General features: G+C 41.0%; 1 protein-coding gene across 1 annotated transcript in view; it reads right to left on the bottom strand.

Moving 5' to 3' along the window:
- Window positions 1-19523, bottom strand: part of LOC126282233 (bumetanide-sensitive sodium-(potassium)-chloride cotransporter) — a 584688-nt gene that overhangs the window by 10374 nt on the left and 554791 nt on the right. Inside the window, exons 16-18 of the mRNA XM_049981810.1 lie at window positions 14178-14292; window positions 8850-9010; window positions 1384-1492 (exon numbers count right to left, since the gene is read on the bottom strand). Coding sequence (XP_049837767.1) covers window positions 1384-1492; window positions 8850-9010; window positions 14178-14292 — 385 coding nt within the window. The remainder of the gene's footprint in view (window positions 1-1383; window positions 1493-8849; window positions 9011-14177; window positions 14293-19523) is intronic.

The following is a 19523-nucleotide window of genomic DNA, read 5'->3' as shown; positions in this document are numbered from 1 at the left end:
GTGTGTGTGTATACCTGTCCTTTTTTTTTTTTTTTTTTTTTCCCCTAAGGGAAGTCTTTCCGCTCCCGGGATTGGAATGACTCCTTACCCTCTCCCTTAAAACCCACACCCTTTCATTTTTCCCTCTCCTTCCTTCCTTCCTGACGAAGCAACTGCCAGTTGCGAAAGCTTGTAATTCTGTGTGTGTGTTTGTGTGTTTTGTTCATGTGCCTGTCTGCCGGCGCTTTCCCGCTTGGTAAGTCTTGGAATCTTTATTTTTAATATATATATATATATATATATATATATATATATATATATATATATATATATATATATATATATATATATATAATATGTCTGCTTGTGTCTGTGTATGTGCGGATGGATATGTGTGTGTGTGTGTGCGAGTGTACACCTGTCCTTTTTTTCCCCTAAGGGAAGTCTTTCCGCTCCCGGGATTGGAATGACTCCTTACCCTCTCCCTTAAAACCCACACCCTTTCATTTTTCCCTCTCCTTCCTTCCTTCCTGACGAAGCAACTGCCAGTTGCGAAAGCTTGTAATTCTGTGTGTGTGTCTGTGTGTTTTGTTCATGTGCCTGTCTGCCGGCGCTTTCCCGCTTGGTAAGTCTTGGAATCTTTATTTTTAATATATTTTTCCCATGTGGAAGTTTCTTTCTGTTTTATTTACATCGTCATTATATATATATATATATATATATATATATATATATATATATATATTGTCAAATGCTTTCCCTGTTTATGAGCCACATCTGTGTGATATGTCTCTTATTTTGTTTTACCCTTCCACTATAGCACTATGACAGCATTACCACCTAATATTTACAATGATATTATGAAAAGGATAAATTTCTACTCACCATATAGAGGAGATATTGAATTACAAACAGGTGAAACTAAAATACTGATATACAGTTCAGCTTATGGCTCAAAAGGTTTTTTTTTTTTCTGAAGTAGAAGAAACACACACACACACACACACACACACACACACACACACACACACACACACAGTTACGGGACAACTGATGCACATGTGACCACTTTCGCTGGATGTTGAGTCTGGCCACAGTGGACAGAGGCAGTAGTCCTGTGTGTGGCAGTTGTGTTTGTGTGAACATGCGTGTGTTTTCTACTTCAGAAGAAGGCCTTCTGGCTGAAAGCTAAAATGTATGGCAGTCTTTTCATTGTGCCTGTTTGTGACTCAGCATCTCTTCTATATGGTGAGTAGCAATCCCACCTTTCCATAATACTGTTATTATTCCATCCTGGACGTACCACTTCAAATGTTTGTCATTTGTTGATGTAAAGCAATAAATGTATTTTTACAAATGAAGTAACATGGCCTTCTCATTATTGAAAAGGAGAAAGCTACTTACATTACAACTAGGTTAGCATCGAGAGAGTTTTCCATCGCAAGTTCCCGTAGACGAAGATGCCGGTTTGTTTTATCTGTCATCGCTATAAGCTCTGCCTCAGTAATGGAAACTGAAAATAAAAAGAAAAAGTCATCACAAATTATCAAATAGGTCTGTAATAATTATAAAATCACTAGCTGCTACCCATGGTTATCCCACACACAAGTAATATTGTTATGAGTGATGGTGTGGAAGTACGCAAGTAATTTATCTGCGTATATTGTGGCATAGAAATGTAAGTATGTATGTATAAATGTATGTAGTGCTAGTATGTAGGTACATAATGAATGTGTTTTCATTATTGCAATATGTAAAATCTTAGTTAAAAATATTAAAAACTACATTTTTTCACTTTCTTATCAGTTATTTATTGCATGATCTTAACTCAACAGCATTCTATAAACAACATTTCTGGTCTTGCTATATTTTGCAAGACTGTAAAGATTTTGTCGGCGAGATACATGTGAGCACGCCATATAGAGTTGTCCACAAGGAAAATAAAGGTTTTCTAAATGCACACGGTAACTCTTGAGTGTTTGTTCTTGAGCTTTATTTATGATCATAGCAAAAGCAATTCGAGTGGGAACTGCAATCATTCAAACCAACAAAAAGATGGAAAGAGTGTTATAGAAACAGGGAAGATGGAACAACTTCCAGGTACTGGAGAGGGGAAAAAATTATTTGTAAAAAGAGAGAGAGAGAGAGAGAGAGAGAGAGAGAGAGAAGAAGTCAGTGAAAAATATTCACAACAGAAAGGATCTCTTCCCCCTGACCCCCACCCCTCGCCACGCGCGCACGCATGCAAACTAAATTAAATACAAAAATTAAAATTATAAAATATCTGTTATCTACTACAAAATGGATGCCTGTTTCAAGGAATCAAGTTGGGCACTAAAATAACATGATTTTCTATATTTATTAAATAACATTAAACTGACAAAGAAAACAGCAAGCAATTTGTAATGAATGGAAATAAAATGAACCATCATGACTGCTGCAATTGGTGATTTCTTTGTTGTCACAAATGGTTTGCCTGCATTAAAATAGCATCCTCAGGTGAAAACAGTGCTACATTAGTGCGCCAAGATGCCCCCAACATAGTCAAAAACCAAACCCCTGAAGAGGCGAAGCCATCAAAATAAATAAAACAGGACAATGGGGCTTTTGTGGTGTTGTTTGCATGCGTACAGCACAGAAGGAGGTCAAGTATGTACTTCCATTCATTATGAAGTTTAATTGCTGTGCCTGCCCACATTACATAGTTCTATGTGGAAATGATTTGACATTTGGTCCAGTGCAAATTTATAATATTTGTACGCGTAATAATGTCAGCTGCCCTCACATGTCTGTCTGTTCAGATACGAACAGCTTGTGATGTTCCACCCCCTGCCCTCCCAACTGCCCCAATGCATAATGACACGGCACACATAGCGTCATTGCTGAACGGCACATACAGAGGGGCATGGGCAGGAGCACGAACCTATGAATCATGCTATTGAAGTAGCTATGCATTATTCAACAGATTTAATAACTTTTTAACATGGTTTATGTTCACATATGCCAGAAAAGAGGTTTCATTCATTACTTCAGCCTCTTAGTGGTCTTTTTTTTTAAGTAGTGTGAATTCTTCCAATGGACCTCCACACCAAATTTCGTCAAAATCAGTTGTATTAGTATGGATAAGTGAAACATTTATTGAGAGAAAAGGAAAATTCACTTGAGAAAATTATTAAATTATGAGCCAGAAGGCTGGGCATTACTGACCTTCAACAGGCAAAATATTTAGTATCCCCGGCCTCTTTTCCTTTTCACCCAAATAAACTGACTGAAATAAATCTCCTACCAATTTTAAATTTCTGGTTTGCTCATGTTTATACATCAGCATAACCAATGCCAGCACTGACTAGGATACATTAATATCAAATACCTAGTAAATAAACAGCTAGTTTGGAGTCAAATAAGAAACAAGGTTTATTTCTTTTTCTTATGATTTATGTGAACCATCATTTCTCCATATTTTCATGTATCTCATCATATTTACCAACCATCGTTATCAACAAAAAGCCATCTCTTTGCTGTTATTCACACTACTTTTCTGTGACAGATATTTCCTTATAATGTAATTATGCTAGAAAGTGAGCACATGTAGGAGGAAGACGAGGAGGAGGAGGAAGAGGAGCAGCAAGGGGTGTGCCCAGGAGAGAAGGATTATGTGTGTGGGGGGGAGAGGGGGGGAGGAATGGTTGTACAGCCTCCACTGAGTGGAAGAGAGAGTGGAGGGAAGGGGAAGAGAGATGTAATATGTAGTGTGGTAGAATCATGTGCCTTTATTTAATATTGTACTACATGTTCTATTAATTTAAAAAGTATGTAATTTGCTTGGTTGATCTTATCATTTATGAGATTTTCGATTTCTGTTATTGTTTCATAAATATTTAGATTTCTTGGAAGATGAGAAAGTGTTTCATGTTGCTCATGCTTATGACTTCCATGTCTGTGTCTTTGATAATAATTTTGTGATGGTGTTGGAGTGAATGGTATGCAAAACTTGAGCGATTCGTTTTTCACCTTGATGAACTTCACTTTTACAGAAGCCTTACATCGACACAACTAGTAACATCTGAGTCAAACCATATGAGATTTCCAAATTATTACCTCTGCTCCATGGTTTCATCCCTGTGCATATTCCCATTCTAAAAGCTGCTCCACGCAACCACTCACTGTCACCTACTGTGGCTCCACCACTGGTAAAACCTTCACAAACAAAGACAGAGAAATTGCAAAATCATGCATGGTGTTCACCAACTAACATGTGTCCACTGAACAGATTTTTTATATAGTCTAATGCTGCCATTATTTTTGAGTGTTCTGTGAGAGCACAGCAGATGATGCTGTAATTTACCGTCTAGTAAGGTCATCCGAAGACCAGTATCAGCTGCAAAGCGATTTAGAAAAGATTGCTGTATGGTGTGTCAGGTGGCAGTTGACGCTAAATAACGAAAAGTGTGAGATGATCCACATGAGTTCCAAAAGAAATCCGTTGGAATTCGATTACTCGATAAATAGTACAATTCTCAAGGCTGTCAATTCAACTAAGTACCTGGGTGTTAAAATTACAAACAACTTCAGTTGGAAGGACCACATAGATAATATTGTCGGGAAGGCGAGCCAAAGGTTGCGTTTCATTGGCAGGACACTTAGAAGATGCAACAAGTCCACTAAAGAGACAGCTTACACTACACTCGTTCGTCCTCTGTTAGAATACTGCTGCGCGGTGTGGGATCCTTACCAGGTGGGATTGACGGAGGACATCGAGAGGGTGCAAAGAAGGGCAGCTCGTTTTGTATTTTCGCGTTATAGGGGAGAGAGTGTGGCAGATATGATACACGAGTTGGGATGGAAGTCATTACAGCATAGACGTTTTTCGTCGCGGCGAGACCTTTTTACGAAATTTCAGTCACCAACTTTCTCTTCCGAATGCGAAAATATTTTGTTGAGCCCAACCTACATAGGTAGGAATGATCATCAAAATAAAATAAGAGAAATCAGAGCTCGAACAGAAAGGTTTAGGTGTTCATTTTTCCCGCTCGCTGTTCGGGAGTGGAATAGTAGAGAGATAGTATGATTGTGGTTCGATGAACCCTCTGCCAAGCACTTAAATGTGAATTGCAGAGTAGTCATGTAGATGTAGATGTAGATGTAGATGGCATTGCAGAGGCCTTGGCAGTCAGTGAGTGCCGTATGTCAGCAAGCCAGTTACTTTGATGAGGTTATTTAAGCATTGTGTGGCAGACCAGGCCCAGCACTGTGAACCCGCCAGTGATGTGCTGAAACAAGGGTCCTATAGAATGGGCAGAGGAGATTTGCGGAAACAAGGTATAGGTTAAGGCGGGACAAAAAGGAAGCAGAAGGAAGGGAAAGAGCGGAAGATTAGTGTCTCCTTTAACTATTCCCACAGAGTGTTCAACTGATGTTACTATAGTTAAGTCTATCAACAGTGTGAAGAGTAGGATGAAACTTAACAAGTGGTGGGACAATATTTTAAATGGGAAAATTAAGGTAACTAATGAAGAGGGTAATAATGTTGCACAGAGCTGGCTCTATGTGAAGAATACCAATGTTATTGACATTAAGGCGAGTAATACAGGAAGTGTCGTCTCCAATGTCAGTAGAATTATGGAATCTGGAGTAGCCGTACTGCCAGACAAAGTGAGTTGGGGGTGGGGGGTGGGAGGTGGATGGGTGAGAGCCAGGGAGGGGGTGTACCAAAATTACTAAGTAAGTGCATAGCAACATGGATGACTTTAAGTACAGTAGTACTTGCCCCACTGGTTGAGAATGGGTGATGTTTAAAGGCTGTAGAGTCTGAGCTTGATGCACAGGGAAGTGCATGTGGCACTGATTATCAGGATGTGAAGAGTGGAACTGGAGTTGATAATGTTTCTTTAGATACTATAAGAGATGCACAAGAAACTGTTGACGTTGTGATGCAGATGATGTGGAAGAATCAGTGTAGATGCATGTGTTTTCTCAGAAGCAGGATGTGCATAGCAAAAGGAACAGTAAATATGCTTGCAAAGTTTTCTAAATTGTTGAAAGGTGTATACCTGCAGTTTGGAACATTGTAGTAGCACAAACATGAAGTGAGAGCCTTGCAGAGCAAGCTGCTGAAGGTTGCTGTGACCTGTTTACAGTGCAGTGCAGTAATGTGCACAACAGGTGTATCCTAGGTATGAGGCAAACTTTCTGCCTGAACATAATTCCACAATTAACCTTTTGTGACGCGTGGTAGAACTTCAAGGGACAACATTTCAGCTGGAGGAAACTGTGGCCTATGGATTACTGTTGCAACTTTCATCCGATGTAACAAAACAACAAAGTCTTAATTTGTATGATATAATGTCACAAGGCAACAGGAAGTTGCTGTGGGTGAGCAGGAGCAGCAGAAAGCCAAGCATTTCAGGAGGAATTCAGTCTGTGATTAGCACTACAGTGGAGAGATAAGTGGAAGTACCTGTCGATGTAATGTAAGTGATAGTACCATATATGATTCATGTGCAAGGATAGGTTTGGGATATATCTTTTTAGGAAAACATAAGGGAAACTGTTGTCACAAGGACAAAGTGCCAAATGATGTTCCAAACCAATATAGGTTAAAAAACCAACAGATAGACTAAGGAGACTCCAAGCATAAGAGTTTTATGGAGTCAAACCCAGTACTGCTAAAAGTAAATGCAAAGGATAATTTAAAGAGAGAGCAAGACTTTTTCAGCATCACTCTTTGTTGTATAACATTTTAGTAGTAAGTACCAGTGACAAATACACTTCATGCTGTTTAGTACATTATAAGGCTACTGAACAGGTCATGAGGAGCTTGAAAAGTGTGGTTAGCTGTATGTGGAGAGTTCTCACCATGACATGGCTAGCAGGATATTAGTAGCAGTATACTGTGTTGTCCATTCTCACGAAAACTAATGGCCCAGTAATTAGTGTGACAAGTGTACCCTTGTAATGGTAAGTTAGGATCTAGGAACCACACATTGTAAGGTAAATTTGCAGCCACTAAATCTTATGGTTCATGCAACGTAGCAATTTGTGTAAAAATTGTACACTGTTGCCCATGCAGCCCATTACAGTGTACAGAACTGGTGTTGGTCTTCCAAAGAATGGTGGTGTTTTTGTGCCACCACTATTTTTTTGCGATTCTATGGAAGTGTAGTAGTGCAGCATTGCAGAAGCCATAGGCAGCTGTTGAGTGCAGGATGTCAGCATGCCAGTTACTGCAATGGAGTTATTTACATGTAGAGAGACAGACCAGGCCCTGCACCACAAACCTGTCAGTGTAGCTGCAAGACAGGCGTCTTACAGAATGGGGTAAGCAGTTTCTCCACAGAAATGTTGCATCGGCACAACAAATGAGCCAGTGTCTTGTACTGCACAATGGGTCAGCAAGCAACCACCATTTGAGACCAGCCAGCTGCCACCATGGCACCACCTGCCAGCACCAAGCCTTTCTTCTGACACTTGGTGTCATTCCACTAGTAGGCCACTCCAAGTGCTTTCCAGCAGCAGCCCAAACTCTGCCCAGGAGACATCAGATCGTAACTAGGATGGCACAGCTGCTCTCCCTTCTTCACTGGTGTGGGTGCCCTGGCACCTAGCACTGCTGCTCACAAGGGCAGGACTTCACACCAGGAGGCTGACATCCTCTGCAAGTGTTTCAGTTGCCTCCTGTACCACAGACACCACTCACATGCAGCACAGTATGCCTAACAGGGATGTGTGCTGCTAGGTAGCTGTGGGCATCAGCATTTTGGGATGCATAGCCATGACCCGATGGCTGGTCAACAACCATCACTGCACTGCATGTGTCTATTGCACCACTCGCTACAAGGGGCATGGCTGCCACACCATAGCATCTGAGTATAGTGGCATGGGCTGTAATAAAGTGATTAATTGTTGATATTGTTTTACTAAGCTGCTACCTGCCTGCATCCTTGCCACGACCCACTGCTGCTGGTTCTACACAACTCTCTGCTGCTGTCCAGTTCTACACGACCCTCTGCTGCTGTCCAGTTCTACACTAAACTGCTGCCCAACCCTGCACAAAAGTGGGCTGACACTCCTGAGTCAATTTCAATAGGAATGGCCATTTCTATACTAGCTGAGTACACGAATAGATGTAAAACAACTGTTAACCTTGGGTACATCCAATATCCAACTGGTGAATATGGTCTACAGTATGACTCAAAGGATGTATTTGCTTCTTACACCAAACAGGCTATTTATATCTCCTCACCAAATACTAGTTTCCCTGAACTCTGGAGATGGGAACTTCCCATTCCACAAATCTCTCCTGGATTTAATTTCCATTCCTACAGTCTACTTCTGTTCTTCTACATCATCATCCTCTTTTTTGTTATATATATTTTATGGATATTCTATATACTGTGTCCCACTATTTTCTTTATTGGTTTTACTTTTTCTTCTTTGATCTTCTCCCTTCCCTCTTTCTCATTGTCTCCCCCTCCCAACTTCCTTTTATTCCTAGTTCTGGACAGCACTATTTATGTCTCTTTTTCTCTTAATTCATCATTACTTACCACTCTTACCACTCTGTCTCCTATTCACTCTAATGCCCCCTTCCCCCTTGGTCTCCCCTCATCTTCAAAGCAGATAGGCCCCTCTGATCCTGGGAACTCAATGACTGATTCTTCCTTCTTAATATTTCCCAGCCTATACTTCAAGAATGGATCTAATAGTTCCAAAAGCTAGGATAGAGTCATGTACTTTTACATGTGTCTGTTAGCTCAAGTGAATTGTCCTTTGGATAGAAAAGGTTTGTTTTATTTCATTAATTTTCCTTTATTTCCTTGGTTAGAAGAAAATAAATATAAAAATGACAAAAATATATAATAAATACTTACTGCCATCTCCGCTGTCACACTCTTGATTATCAGGCAATCTGAAACTACTGATAAGGTCTTCGAAGAAGGCAATGGTAGAGTCCTTTGGCCTCTTGGTTATATCTGGGATTACTTTTAAATCAGAGTAATCAATTCTAAATTTTGCCAACAAACTTGCCATGCTGCAAATAAAATAATAAGTAATGAACTAATTTAAATTGTCACAACTCACTTTTAAAATGGGAAAAATATTGTTGTGGATATAGTCCTGGTGAAGCTGGCGTAAGTATTGATTTTCTGTATTTATGTCAAACAGGCTCAGCAGAAACATGGTGGGAGTTCCCAATGGGCAAATAATGTCGGGGATCATTTGTTCTGTTTTGATTTGGAACACAATAATTACTTTGTCAGTAGGTAATGTAGGAAGCTCTGATGACAGAGATCATTAATATTCACACCAATCACTTATCCCAAAGCAACAATGAGCCTGGACTATAAAATACTCATGATTAAGCAGGAAGAGGGTAAGAGAAGGGTATCCAGTACACACAGCAAGTTTTACTAAGTGTCTGTTCACTTGGGAAGAGGGGACCTAGTAATAATGAAGTACATTCAGTTACTTCCTCTCACACCCAAGAATACATATATTTTTTTTTTTTTGCTATATCCATTACGTTATTTTGTTGAATGCAACTAATAAATTAATGAAACAGCTGCAGACTGCGATTAGCTCACTATGTGGCAAATATAATGTGTACAAAAGACATTTTCTAATATTTTCACATTAAAAAAAATCAACACATAAAAATTTTAAAAAATTACAGTTAACATAAAACATTTACATCACTGTGAAAGTACTTTAAATCAATGCAAGCATACTCTACTAGGGCTAACACTAGTAACAAATTTGCTGCTAATAATCTGTGTGATTAAAACTGAAGAAACTGAAACTGAAGAAATTACAAAATGTATGATGAGATAAAAGAAATTATTCAGGTAGTGAAGGGAGACGAAAATTTAATACTCATGGGTGACTGGAATTTGACAGTAGGAAAAGAGAGACAAGGAAACATAGTAGGTGAATATGGACTGGGGCTAAGGAAGGAAAGAAGAAGCCGTCTGGTAGAATTTTGCACAGAGCATAACTTAATCATAATTAACACTTGGGTTCAAGAATCATAAAAGAAGGTTGTATACATGGAAGCCCCCCATGAACGATGGACCTTGCCGTTGGTGGGGAGGCTTGGGTGCCTCAGCAATACAGATGGCCGTACCGTAGGTGCAACCACAACGGAGGGGTATCTGTTGAGAGGCCAGACAAACTTGTGGTTCCTGAAGAGGGGCAGCAGCCTTTTCATTAGTTGCAGGGGCAACAGTCTGGATGGATGACTGATCTGGCCTTGCAACATTAACCAAAATGGCCTTGCTGTGCTGGTACTGCGAAAGGCTGAAAGCAAGGGGAAACTACAGCCGTAATTTTCCCTGAGGACATGCAGCTTTACTGTATGATTAAATGATGATGGCGTCCTCTTGGGTAAAATATTCCGGAGGTAAAATAGTCCCCCATTCGGATCTCCGGGCAGGGACTACTCAGGAGGACGTCGTTATCAGGAGAAAGAAAACTGGTGTTCTACGGATCGGAGCATGGAATGTCAGATCCCTTAATCGGGAAGGTAGGTTAGAAAATTTAAAAAGGGAAATGGATAGGTTAAAGTTAGATATAGTGGGAATTAGTGAAGTTCGGTGGCAGGAGGAACAAGACTATTGGTCAGGTGAATACAGGGTTATAAATACAAAATCAAATAGGGGTAATGCAGGAGTAGGTTTAATAATGAATAAAAAAATACGAGTGTGGGTAAGCTACTACAAACAGCATAGTGAACACATTATTGTGGCCAAGATAGACACAAAGCCCATGCTTACTACAGTAGTACAAGTTTATATGCCAACTAGCTCTGCAGATGATGAAGAAATTATGAAATTTATGATGAGATAAAATAAATTATTCAGGTAGTGAAGGGAGACGAAAATTTAATAGTCATGGGTGACTGGAATTCGTCAGTAGGAAAAGGGAGAGAAGGAAACATAGTGGATGATTATGGATTGGGGCTAAGGAATGAAAGAGGAAGCCGTCTGGTAGAATTTTGCACAAAGCATAACTTAACCATAGCTAACACTTGGTTCAAGAATCATAAAAGAAGGTTGTATACATGGAAGAATCCTGGAGATACTAAAAGGTATCAGATAGATTATATAATGATAAGACAGAGATTTAGGAATCAGGTTTTAAATTGTAGGACATTTCCAGGGGCAGATGTGGACTCTGACCACAATCTACTGGTTATGACCTGTAGGTTAAAACTGAAGAAACTGCAAAAAGGTGGTAATTTAAGGACATGGGATCTGGATAAGCTGAAAGAACCAGAGGTTGTACAGAGTTTCAAGGAGAGCATAAGGGATCAATTGACAGGAATGGGGGAAAGAAACACAGTAGAAGAAGAATGGGTAGCATTGAGGGATGAAGTAATGAAGGCAGCAGAGGATAAAGTAGGTAAAAATTCAAGGGCTGCTGGAAATCCTTGGGTAACAGAAGAAATATTGAATTTAATTGATGAAAGGAGAAAATATAAAAATGCAGTAAATGAAGCAGGCAAAAAGGAATACAAACGTCTCAAAAATGAGATTGACAGGAAGTGCAAAATGGCTAAGCAGGCATGGCTAGAGGACAAATGTAAGGATGTAGAAGCTTATCTCATTAGGGGTAAGATACATACTGCCTACAGGAAAATTAAAGAGACCTTTGGAGAGAAGAGAACCACGTGTATGAATATCAAGAGCTCAGATGGAAACTCAGTTCTAAGCAAAGAAGGGAACGCAGAAAGGTGGAAGGAGTATATAGAAGGTTTATACAAGGGCGATGTACTTGAGGACAATATTATGGAAACGGAAGAGGATGTAGATGAAGACGAAATGGGAGATAAGATACTGCGTGAAGAGTTTGATAGAGCACTGAAAGACCTGAGTCCGCACAAGGCTCCCGGAGTAGACAACATTCCATTAGAACTACTGACGGCCTTGGGAGAGCCAGTCCTGACAAAACCCTACCATCTGGTAAGTAAGATGTACGAGACAGGCAAAAAACACTCAGACTTCAAGAAGAATATAATAATTCCAATCCCAAAGAAAGCAGATGTTGACAGATATGAAAATTACCGAACTATCAGTTTAAGAAGTCACAGCTGCAAAATACTAACGTGAATTCTTTACAGACGAATGGAAAAACTGGTAGAAGCCGACCTCGGGGAAGATCAGTTTGGATTCTGTAGAAATGTTTGAACACGTGAGGCAATACTGACTTTACAACTTATCTTAGAAGGAAGATTAAGGAAAGGCAAACCAACGTTTCTAGCATTTGTAGACTTAGAGAAAGCTTTTGGCAATGTTGACTGGAATACTCTTTTTCAAATTCTAAAGGTGGCAGGGGTAAAATACAGGGAGCGAAAGGCTATTTACAATTTGTACAGGAACCAGATGGCAGTTTTAAGAGTCGAGGGGCATGAAAGGGAAGCAGTGTTGGGAAGGGAGTGAGACAGAATTGTAGCCTCTCCCCAATGTTATTCAATCTGTATATTGAGCAAGCAGTAAAGGAAACAAAAGAAAAATTTGGAGTAGGTATTAAAATCCAGGGAGAAGAAATAAAAACTTTGAGGTTCGCCAATGACATTGTAATTCTGTCAGAGACAGCAAAGGACTTGGAAGAGCAGTTGAATTAAGTCAGGTGATGCTGAGGGAATTAGATTACGAATGAGACACTTAAAGTAGTAAAGGAGTTTTGCTATTTGGGGAGCAAAATAACTGATGATGGTCGAAGAAGAGAGGATATAAAATGTAGACTGGCAATGGCAAGGAAAGCATTCCTGAAGAAAAGAAATTTGGTAACATCGAGTATAGATTTAAGTGTCAGGAAGTAGTTTCTGAAAGTATTTGTATGGAGTGTAGCCATATATGGAAGTGAAACATGGACAATAAATAGTTTGGACAAGAACAGAATAGAAGCTTTCAAAATGTGTTGCTACAGAAGAATGTTGAAGATTAGGTGGGTAGATCACGTAACTAATGAGGAGGTATTGAATAGGATTGGGGAGAAGAGAAGTTTGTGTCACAACTTGACTAGAAGAAGGGATCAGTTGGTTGGACATGTCCTGAGGCAGCAAGGGATCACAAATTTAGCATTGGAGGGCAGCATGGGAAGCTGCATCAAACCAGTCACAGTACTGAAGACCACAACAACAACAACATCAACAACAACAACAACAACAACAACAATCTGTGTGATTAACTGCATCGCTAGACAGCTAAATAACACATACTTGTACCAAGCTGTATTAGACAAAATGCACAGAATTATGTACAACTGATGGCTGTTGGAGCAAGTGGCCCCTTCTGGCTGAGGAAAGGGGAAAAAAAACTTGGAAAACTTACAGACACAGGAGAAGTCAGCCAAGCCAGCATAAGAGAATGAAATGAACTATTTGTACCGAACAACATTTTAAAACTTGAAATCTTGGAAGTAATGGAAAGTGTAGCAAGCAAATCTAAGATTAGAGAAAATATGTCATGAACAGGATCAAAATAAATGAAATGCAAACGAAAGTTTAGCAAAACAAAAAAAAAAAGGCAAAATAGCATATGTGCACCTACGTCACAAAAATCACATTGCAGACAATGGTCTGCAACAGGATACTGTATGTTGCCATCATACACTCTTACTAAGAGTTAAGTAGTTTTCATAATATTATAAAAGGAAGAACAGTGATTATGCATATAGTTACTTATTTCATTCAATTAGGTCCAGAAACAGTAAAAACTGAGAGCAAATCTGGAGAATATAGAACAGAGACAAGCAGAATAATCCTGGAGTCTGGAATCTGAGGGAAATAAAGAAAGGTGTAAAAAGAGTGGTGCAGAACATGCTAGAGAGCACATGTAAAAATTAGAAACATATTTTGAAGTCAGCCAAATGGTTTCAGTTACTATGGTAGTGCAATAAAGAGGAGCTATAGTTATAATGCTTATTAAACACAAAAAAGTAATGGGTAAGAGTCTTTAAAAATAAAAGTAATTTTGCAATAACTTTGTTTGCCACCTAAAGACATAAAAAGAAATACGGTATTTAAAGAAATTAGTATGAAAGGGTAATGCTCAACATAATATGGAAAAGAAACTAATCAGATCAAAACTTCTAAAAACCAATTTTTAGGAAAAAAGCCTAGGTGCTGGATAAGAAATATGCTCCAAGAAACACATATTTATGCAGTGCAGCTCCTTGTAAAATTAACAAATACATACCTCCTCTGCTCAAATTCAAGTTCACTCTTTTTATTTGCTAAAGCAAATACTCTCAGCTTGCACGCTGACCAGTTTCTTCGAGTTGAAATGATATATGGTAGCAGAAGAGTGAGACCTGCAAACATTAAAAGTAGTACACACTCTCCAACATGGACATAACTAACTGTTTCAATTAAAATCATCTACTAATTAGTACAAAACCCATTCCAAAATGAAACCATCAACCAAAGAAGCAACTGGCTTCACTGCAAATGAAACTGCCATCAACCAAAGAAGCTACTGTCTTCATTATACATTAAACCAGCAGTTATTAAGAGAAAACTCTTAGCAACTTCTCTAGGTTCTTTTTTACCCAATTGAGGTGGAACAGTGGTATGAGAAAACCACACACAAAGACAGATGGAGAGAGAGATGGCCACTAGCAACTACTAAATTACCAATTAAGTTACAGATATGAAATTATGTGCAAGAAATGTATAAAGAAATGATACTGGGCACATGTAGAAGAAGAGACATAAGTTTTTGTGCAGTATCGAACATTTTGCACAGAGCACCAGAACACAAATTACACTGAGGATAAAACTGCACTGTTGTCACTGTTGATTTACTGTAGCTTGTTACCATCTCAGACCATTCAGTTGAATCAAATGTTGTGTTGTGTCAATGATGATGTAAATTCCTGGCAGTGTGTGAGTTACTCAGTTAGCTGCTATTACAATTCATAGATTATATGTATGAGTAATTGGAATGAACTAGATCCAATCAGTTTTAGGGGAACCTAAAAGTAATGTAGAATGCTTATGCATTTTGTACTCAAAATTTCGTTCACAGTACTTTTGAAATTGTTGAAAGAAACAATTTTAATTTCATTTTAAAACTAATTTTGCTAGGCTTCAGAAGAAGTATGAGAAAAGACAAATGCTCACCATGTACAGGAGATGCTGAGCCATAGACATCCATTTCTTAAATATTTATCAACAATTTCCTATTATTATATAATTTTTTTGAGTCTAAATGACAGACAATGAAACATAACTGGAGGTCAGCTATCAAACTTGACCATAAACACAGCACATATTCACAGCTTCTCTCTTTCTATCAATGAATTATCAGTTATTATAGATAGGCAAGATGGCAGAAACCACATGGAAATTATTCTAACCACATGGAAATTATTCTAATGAGTTATCATTGTAAATTTAATTTGCTATTGATAACCAACAGCAGCATAAAATGCAGATGTTTGAGGCAGTCTCTGCAAGATGCTTAATTACTTGCTTTACACAATATTCTTACAATCCAGTTTTGCAGAGTAACTATTTGTTTGAGTGTGTCTGCAATGCTCCAGAAGGTAGTTCCATAGGATGAAGTTGAATACAGCCAAAATTTTTATGCAGGTCAGAATATTGAGAAACTTTCACAATTGCAAAATATGTCAACTTGAGATTGTTTCAGATCATAACATCTAAAAGTTTTCTAAAACGTGTTTCACTTAGTTCACATCTATTAATATCTAATACTTACAGAAGTGCCAAATCATTATTTGTTTAAAATTGCATAACTATATTTTTAAAAGTTGGTTAGGTTAGATTGTTGAAATATTTGTTGGGAACCAGGTACTGATGTGGAGGCCTTGGTTAATATGTTTATGTCACTAGCAAAAATTACAGTTTCTGCTCTTCCCTGTAATATCTGTGTTAGAACATTTAAGAAGATGAAGAGCAAGAATAAATGAATGCCAAACACTGTGTGACTCCTCACTTCTATGTTCTCACATTCTGAGTTTATTTTTATGTTCGGTACAGTTGTAATTTATTACCTTCATTGTAACTCATTTTCTTATGCAAAATTATGCTGTATCTTCTTTTTAGTAGTGACTTCTCAAAATCTGGGTATTACTGTTGTGATAGTGCCACGACATTTAACAGTGCCGCCACGACAGTACGCACAAACGGCGATAGAGGCGCTCCGCAAATCAGATGAGCGTGGGAGCGCCACCTAGCTACGAACGGCACCGGCCGCATGTCACGGCACAGCAGTCGAATACGAGAGACTGAGTTGTAATCATGTGATCAGCTATTGTTTCTAAGAGAGAGTGTGAAAATCCACGCAATTATTGTGATTAAATTTTATAACACTTTTTGGCGACGAGGTCGGGATATTTTCACCGCGTTGTGGATTTGCGTGTTCGTGACGGGGCAGACATGGAACAGCTTATGCAAGCGCTCATTGAACAACAAACACAGCTGACGGCAGCGATTCAGGCGCTGTCGACGTCGCTTACTCATCGTCTGTCTTCCTCTTCTCCGCCTCCATTCCCTCCTTACGACGAGGCCGCTGAAGACTGGGAGAATTATGAGAAGCGTTTGCGGCAACACTTCTTGGCTTTCGGCGTTGTCGACGCTCCTATGTGTAAGTCGTTATTTCTATCTTGGATTTCCCCTCGGGTCTATCAGCTGCTATCTCAGTTAGCCCCTCTGCGGGAACCAGCCTCCCTGTCCTTCCAAGAAATGTGTGACTTATTGTCTGCCTATTATCGAACAAACACCCACGTCGTTGCCGCCCGCGTGGCGTTCTACCGGTGTCGTAAACAGCCCCATCAATCTTACCGGGCTTGGGCGGCGGAACTACATGGCCTGAGTAGGAAATGTCAGTTTGTCACGGACACTCATCACGAGTCTTATGCGGATTCAATGGTTAGGGATGCTATTCTACGGCTTGCTCCTGATAAAGAAGTTCGGCAACGTGCCCTACAACTGCCAAACCCGTCGTTGTCGGAAGTTCTAAGCATCGCTCAATCCTTTGAAGTGTCTCACGCTGCTGGCGCGCAAATAGACGCGTGGTGTGATGTAGGCGCTGTACAGTCAACTCTCGACAAGGACAATTTGCCTGTTGCACAGGAGAACGAAGATGTGGCGGCGGTTCACTCGCGTAAACAACGTCGCGTTGGGCCGCAACGCTCGCAGCGAAACCAGCAACCACAGAAGCCGGTTCGTTCCGCGCTTCCTTCTTGCCCCCGTTGTTTCGTACAGCACGACAGGGCAGCGTGTCCAAAACGTTGGGCCACGTGTAATTCATGTAGGAAAAAAGGCCACATTGCTTCTGTGTGTCAGTCCCATAAAGTTCCTGTCGACGAGGACGAGGCGTCGGACATGGATGTTCACTGTGTGCTTTCTCAAACAAATAAGTTGTTTGTTACTGTTCGTGTTCTGAATAAAGACATCCGCATGCAAGTGGACACTGGCTCTGCAGTAACTCTCATTAATTCTCGCACGTATTTGGCGTTGGGTTCCCCTCCTTTGTCTCCAGTTACGCGCAATCTGAGGACTTATAATCAGCAGAAAATTCCTATCATGGGCCAGTTTGATGCTTCCACTGCCTACAAGTCTGTTGTTCGGCCCCTCACGTTTTATGTGGTGGATCATGCGGGCACTGAAAACCTGTTCGGTTATGATGCTTTCCAGTTGTTTGGGTTCTCCATTGATGATGATGTGCACCTCATATCTGAGGACATTCCGTATCAACAGCTTGATGGATTGTGTTGTGAATTTTCGTCCGTGTTCTCTGCTGGTCTGGGTTGTGCCAAGGATTTTGCAGCCCACATTACTCTTAAACCTACGGCTCGCCCTAAGTTTTTCCGGGCACGCCCTATTCCAGTGGCGTTGCGTGCACCTGTCAAGGCTGAGCTAGACAGGTTAACAGCTTCAGGGATTCTCCTTCCGGTTACCTCCAGCGAATGGGCATCGCCGATCGTGGTGGTTTCTAAACCAAACGGGAGTCTGCGATTGTGTGGTGACTTTAAAGCCACTGTCAACGCTCAGAGCGTCATTGACACTTATCCTCTTCCTCGTCCTGAGGAGTTGTTTACCAAGCTCGCTGGGGGCCAGTTCTTTTCCAAACTTGACTTATCGGAGGCGTACCATCAGTTGCCGTTGGACGCTCCTTCCAAGGAATTTCTCGTTATCAACACTCCTTGTGGGTTGTATCAGTACCAGCGATTACCATTTGGCGTCGCTAGCGCACCGGCCATTTTTCAGCGGTTTTTGGAACAGCTCACGGCTTCCGTTCCCGGCTGCATAAACTATCTGGATGACATTGTTGTCACGGGAGCCTCCACTGCGGAGCACCTTCGTAATTTACGTTCACTGTTTCGGGTTTTGCATTCGGCTGGGTTGAGGTGCAATCTGGACAAATCACAGTTCTTCCAACCCTCCATTGAGTATCTTGGTTTCCAGTTGTCCCGTGAGGGCATACGCCCTCTCCGTGAGCACGTTGCGGCCATTAACGCTCTACCCCGGCCGTCTACGGTCAAAGAACTTCAGGCGTTTCTAGGCAAGATTGCTTATTATCACAAATTCATTCCATCCGCAGCAGCGGTAGCTTATCCTCTGCATCAGCTGTTACGCAAAAACGTCCCCTTCTGTTGGTCCGACGGGTGTGAGCAGGCTTTTGTCCGCCTGAAGGCTCATTTGCAGTCGGCGCCTTGTCTTGCCACATTCCGTCCGGGTCAGCACTTGGTTCTGGCGACTGACGCGTCACAGTATGGCCTAGGGGCTGTTCTCGCCCATCGGTATGAGGATGGGTCGGAACGACCCATTGCCTATGCTTCCAAGACCCTCAACGAGGCGCAACGGCGTTACTCTCAAATCGAAAAGGAGGCGCTCGCTATCATTTATGCTCTAAAAAAGTTCAGCGTTTTTTTGTATGGTTCTAAGTTTCACCTCATCACCGACCACAAACCGCTGGTCTCTCTGTTCAGCCCCTTGGCGTCACTTCCGGATAAGGCAGCTCACCGCCTGCAACGTTGGGCCTTATACTTGTCTCGTTTTCATTATGAGATTCACTATCGCCCCACGGCCCAGCACGCAAACGCGGATGCATTGTCACGATTGCCGATGGGCCCCGACCCTGTTTTCGATCGCGATGAACTCCTCTGTTTCCACATTGATGAGGAAGAACGTCGTGCAGTCGAGGGCTTTCCACTTACAGGTTCGCAGGTCGCGTCAGCTACTGCGCGGGACCTGGTCCTGCGTCGGGTGATCGGTTTTGTTCAACGAGGTTGGCCAGACAGGACCGGGGGCCGGGCATCGGATCCCCTTCGCAACTACCATGCCTTGCGCCTTCGTCTGTCTGTTCGTGATGGTGTTGTTCTTCTGGCCACGGATGGTGCATCTCCACGGGTCGTGGTGCCAGCCTCTCTTCGCAAAGATGTTCTCAAACTGTTGCACGGAGGCCATTGGGGTATTTCTCGGACTAAGTCCCTGGCCCGCAGGCACGTTTATTGGCCCGGCATTGATTCGGACATCGCCCATATGGTTGCTGCATGTGGCCAGTGTGCTCAACAAC

The sequence above is a fragment of the Schistocerca gregaria genome, chromosome 7 (assembly GCF_023897955.1).
Source record: "Schistocerca gregaria isolate iqSchGreg1 chromosome 7, iqSchGreg1.2, whole genome shotgun sequence".
In the NCBI taxonomy this organism is placed as follows: domain Eukaryota; kingdom Metazoa; phylum Arthropoda; class Insecta; order Orthoptera; family Acrididae; genus Schistocerca; species Schistocerca gregaria.
This window is presented reverse-complemented; position numbering and strand designations above follow the sequence as displayed.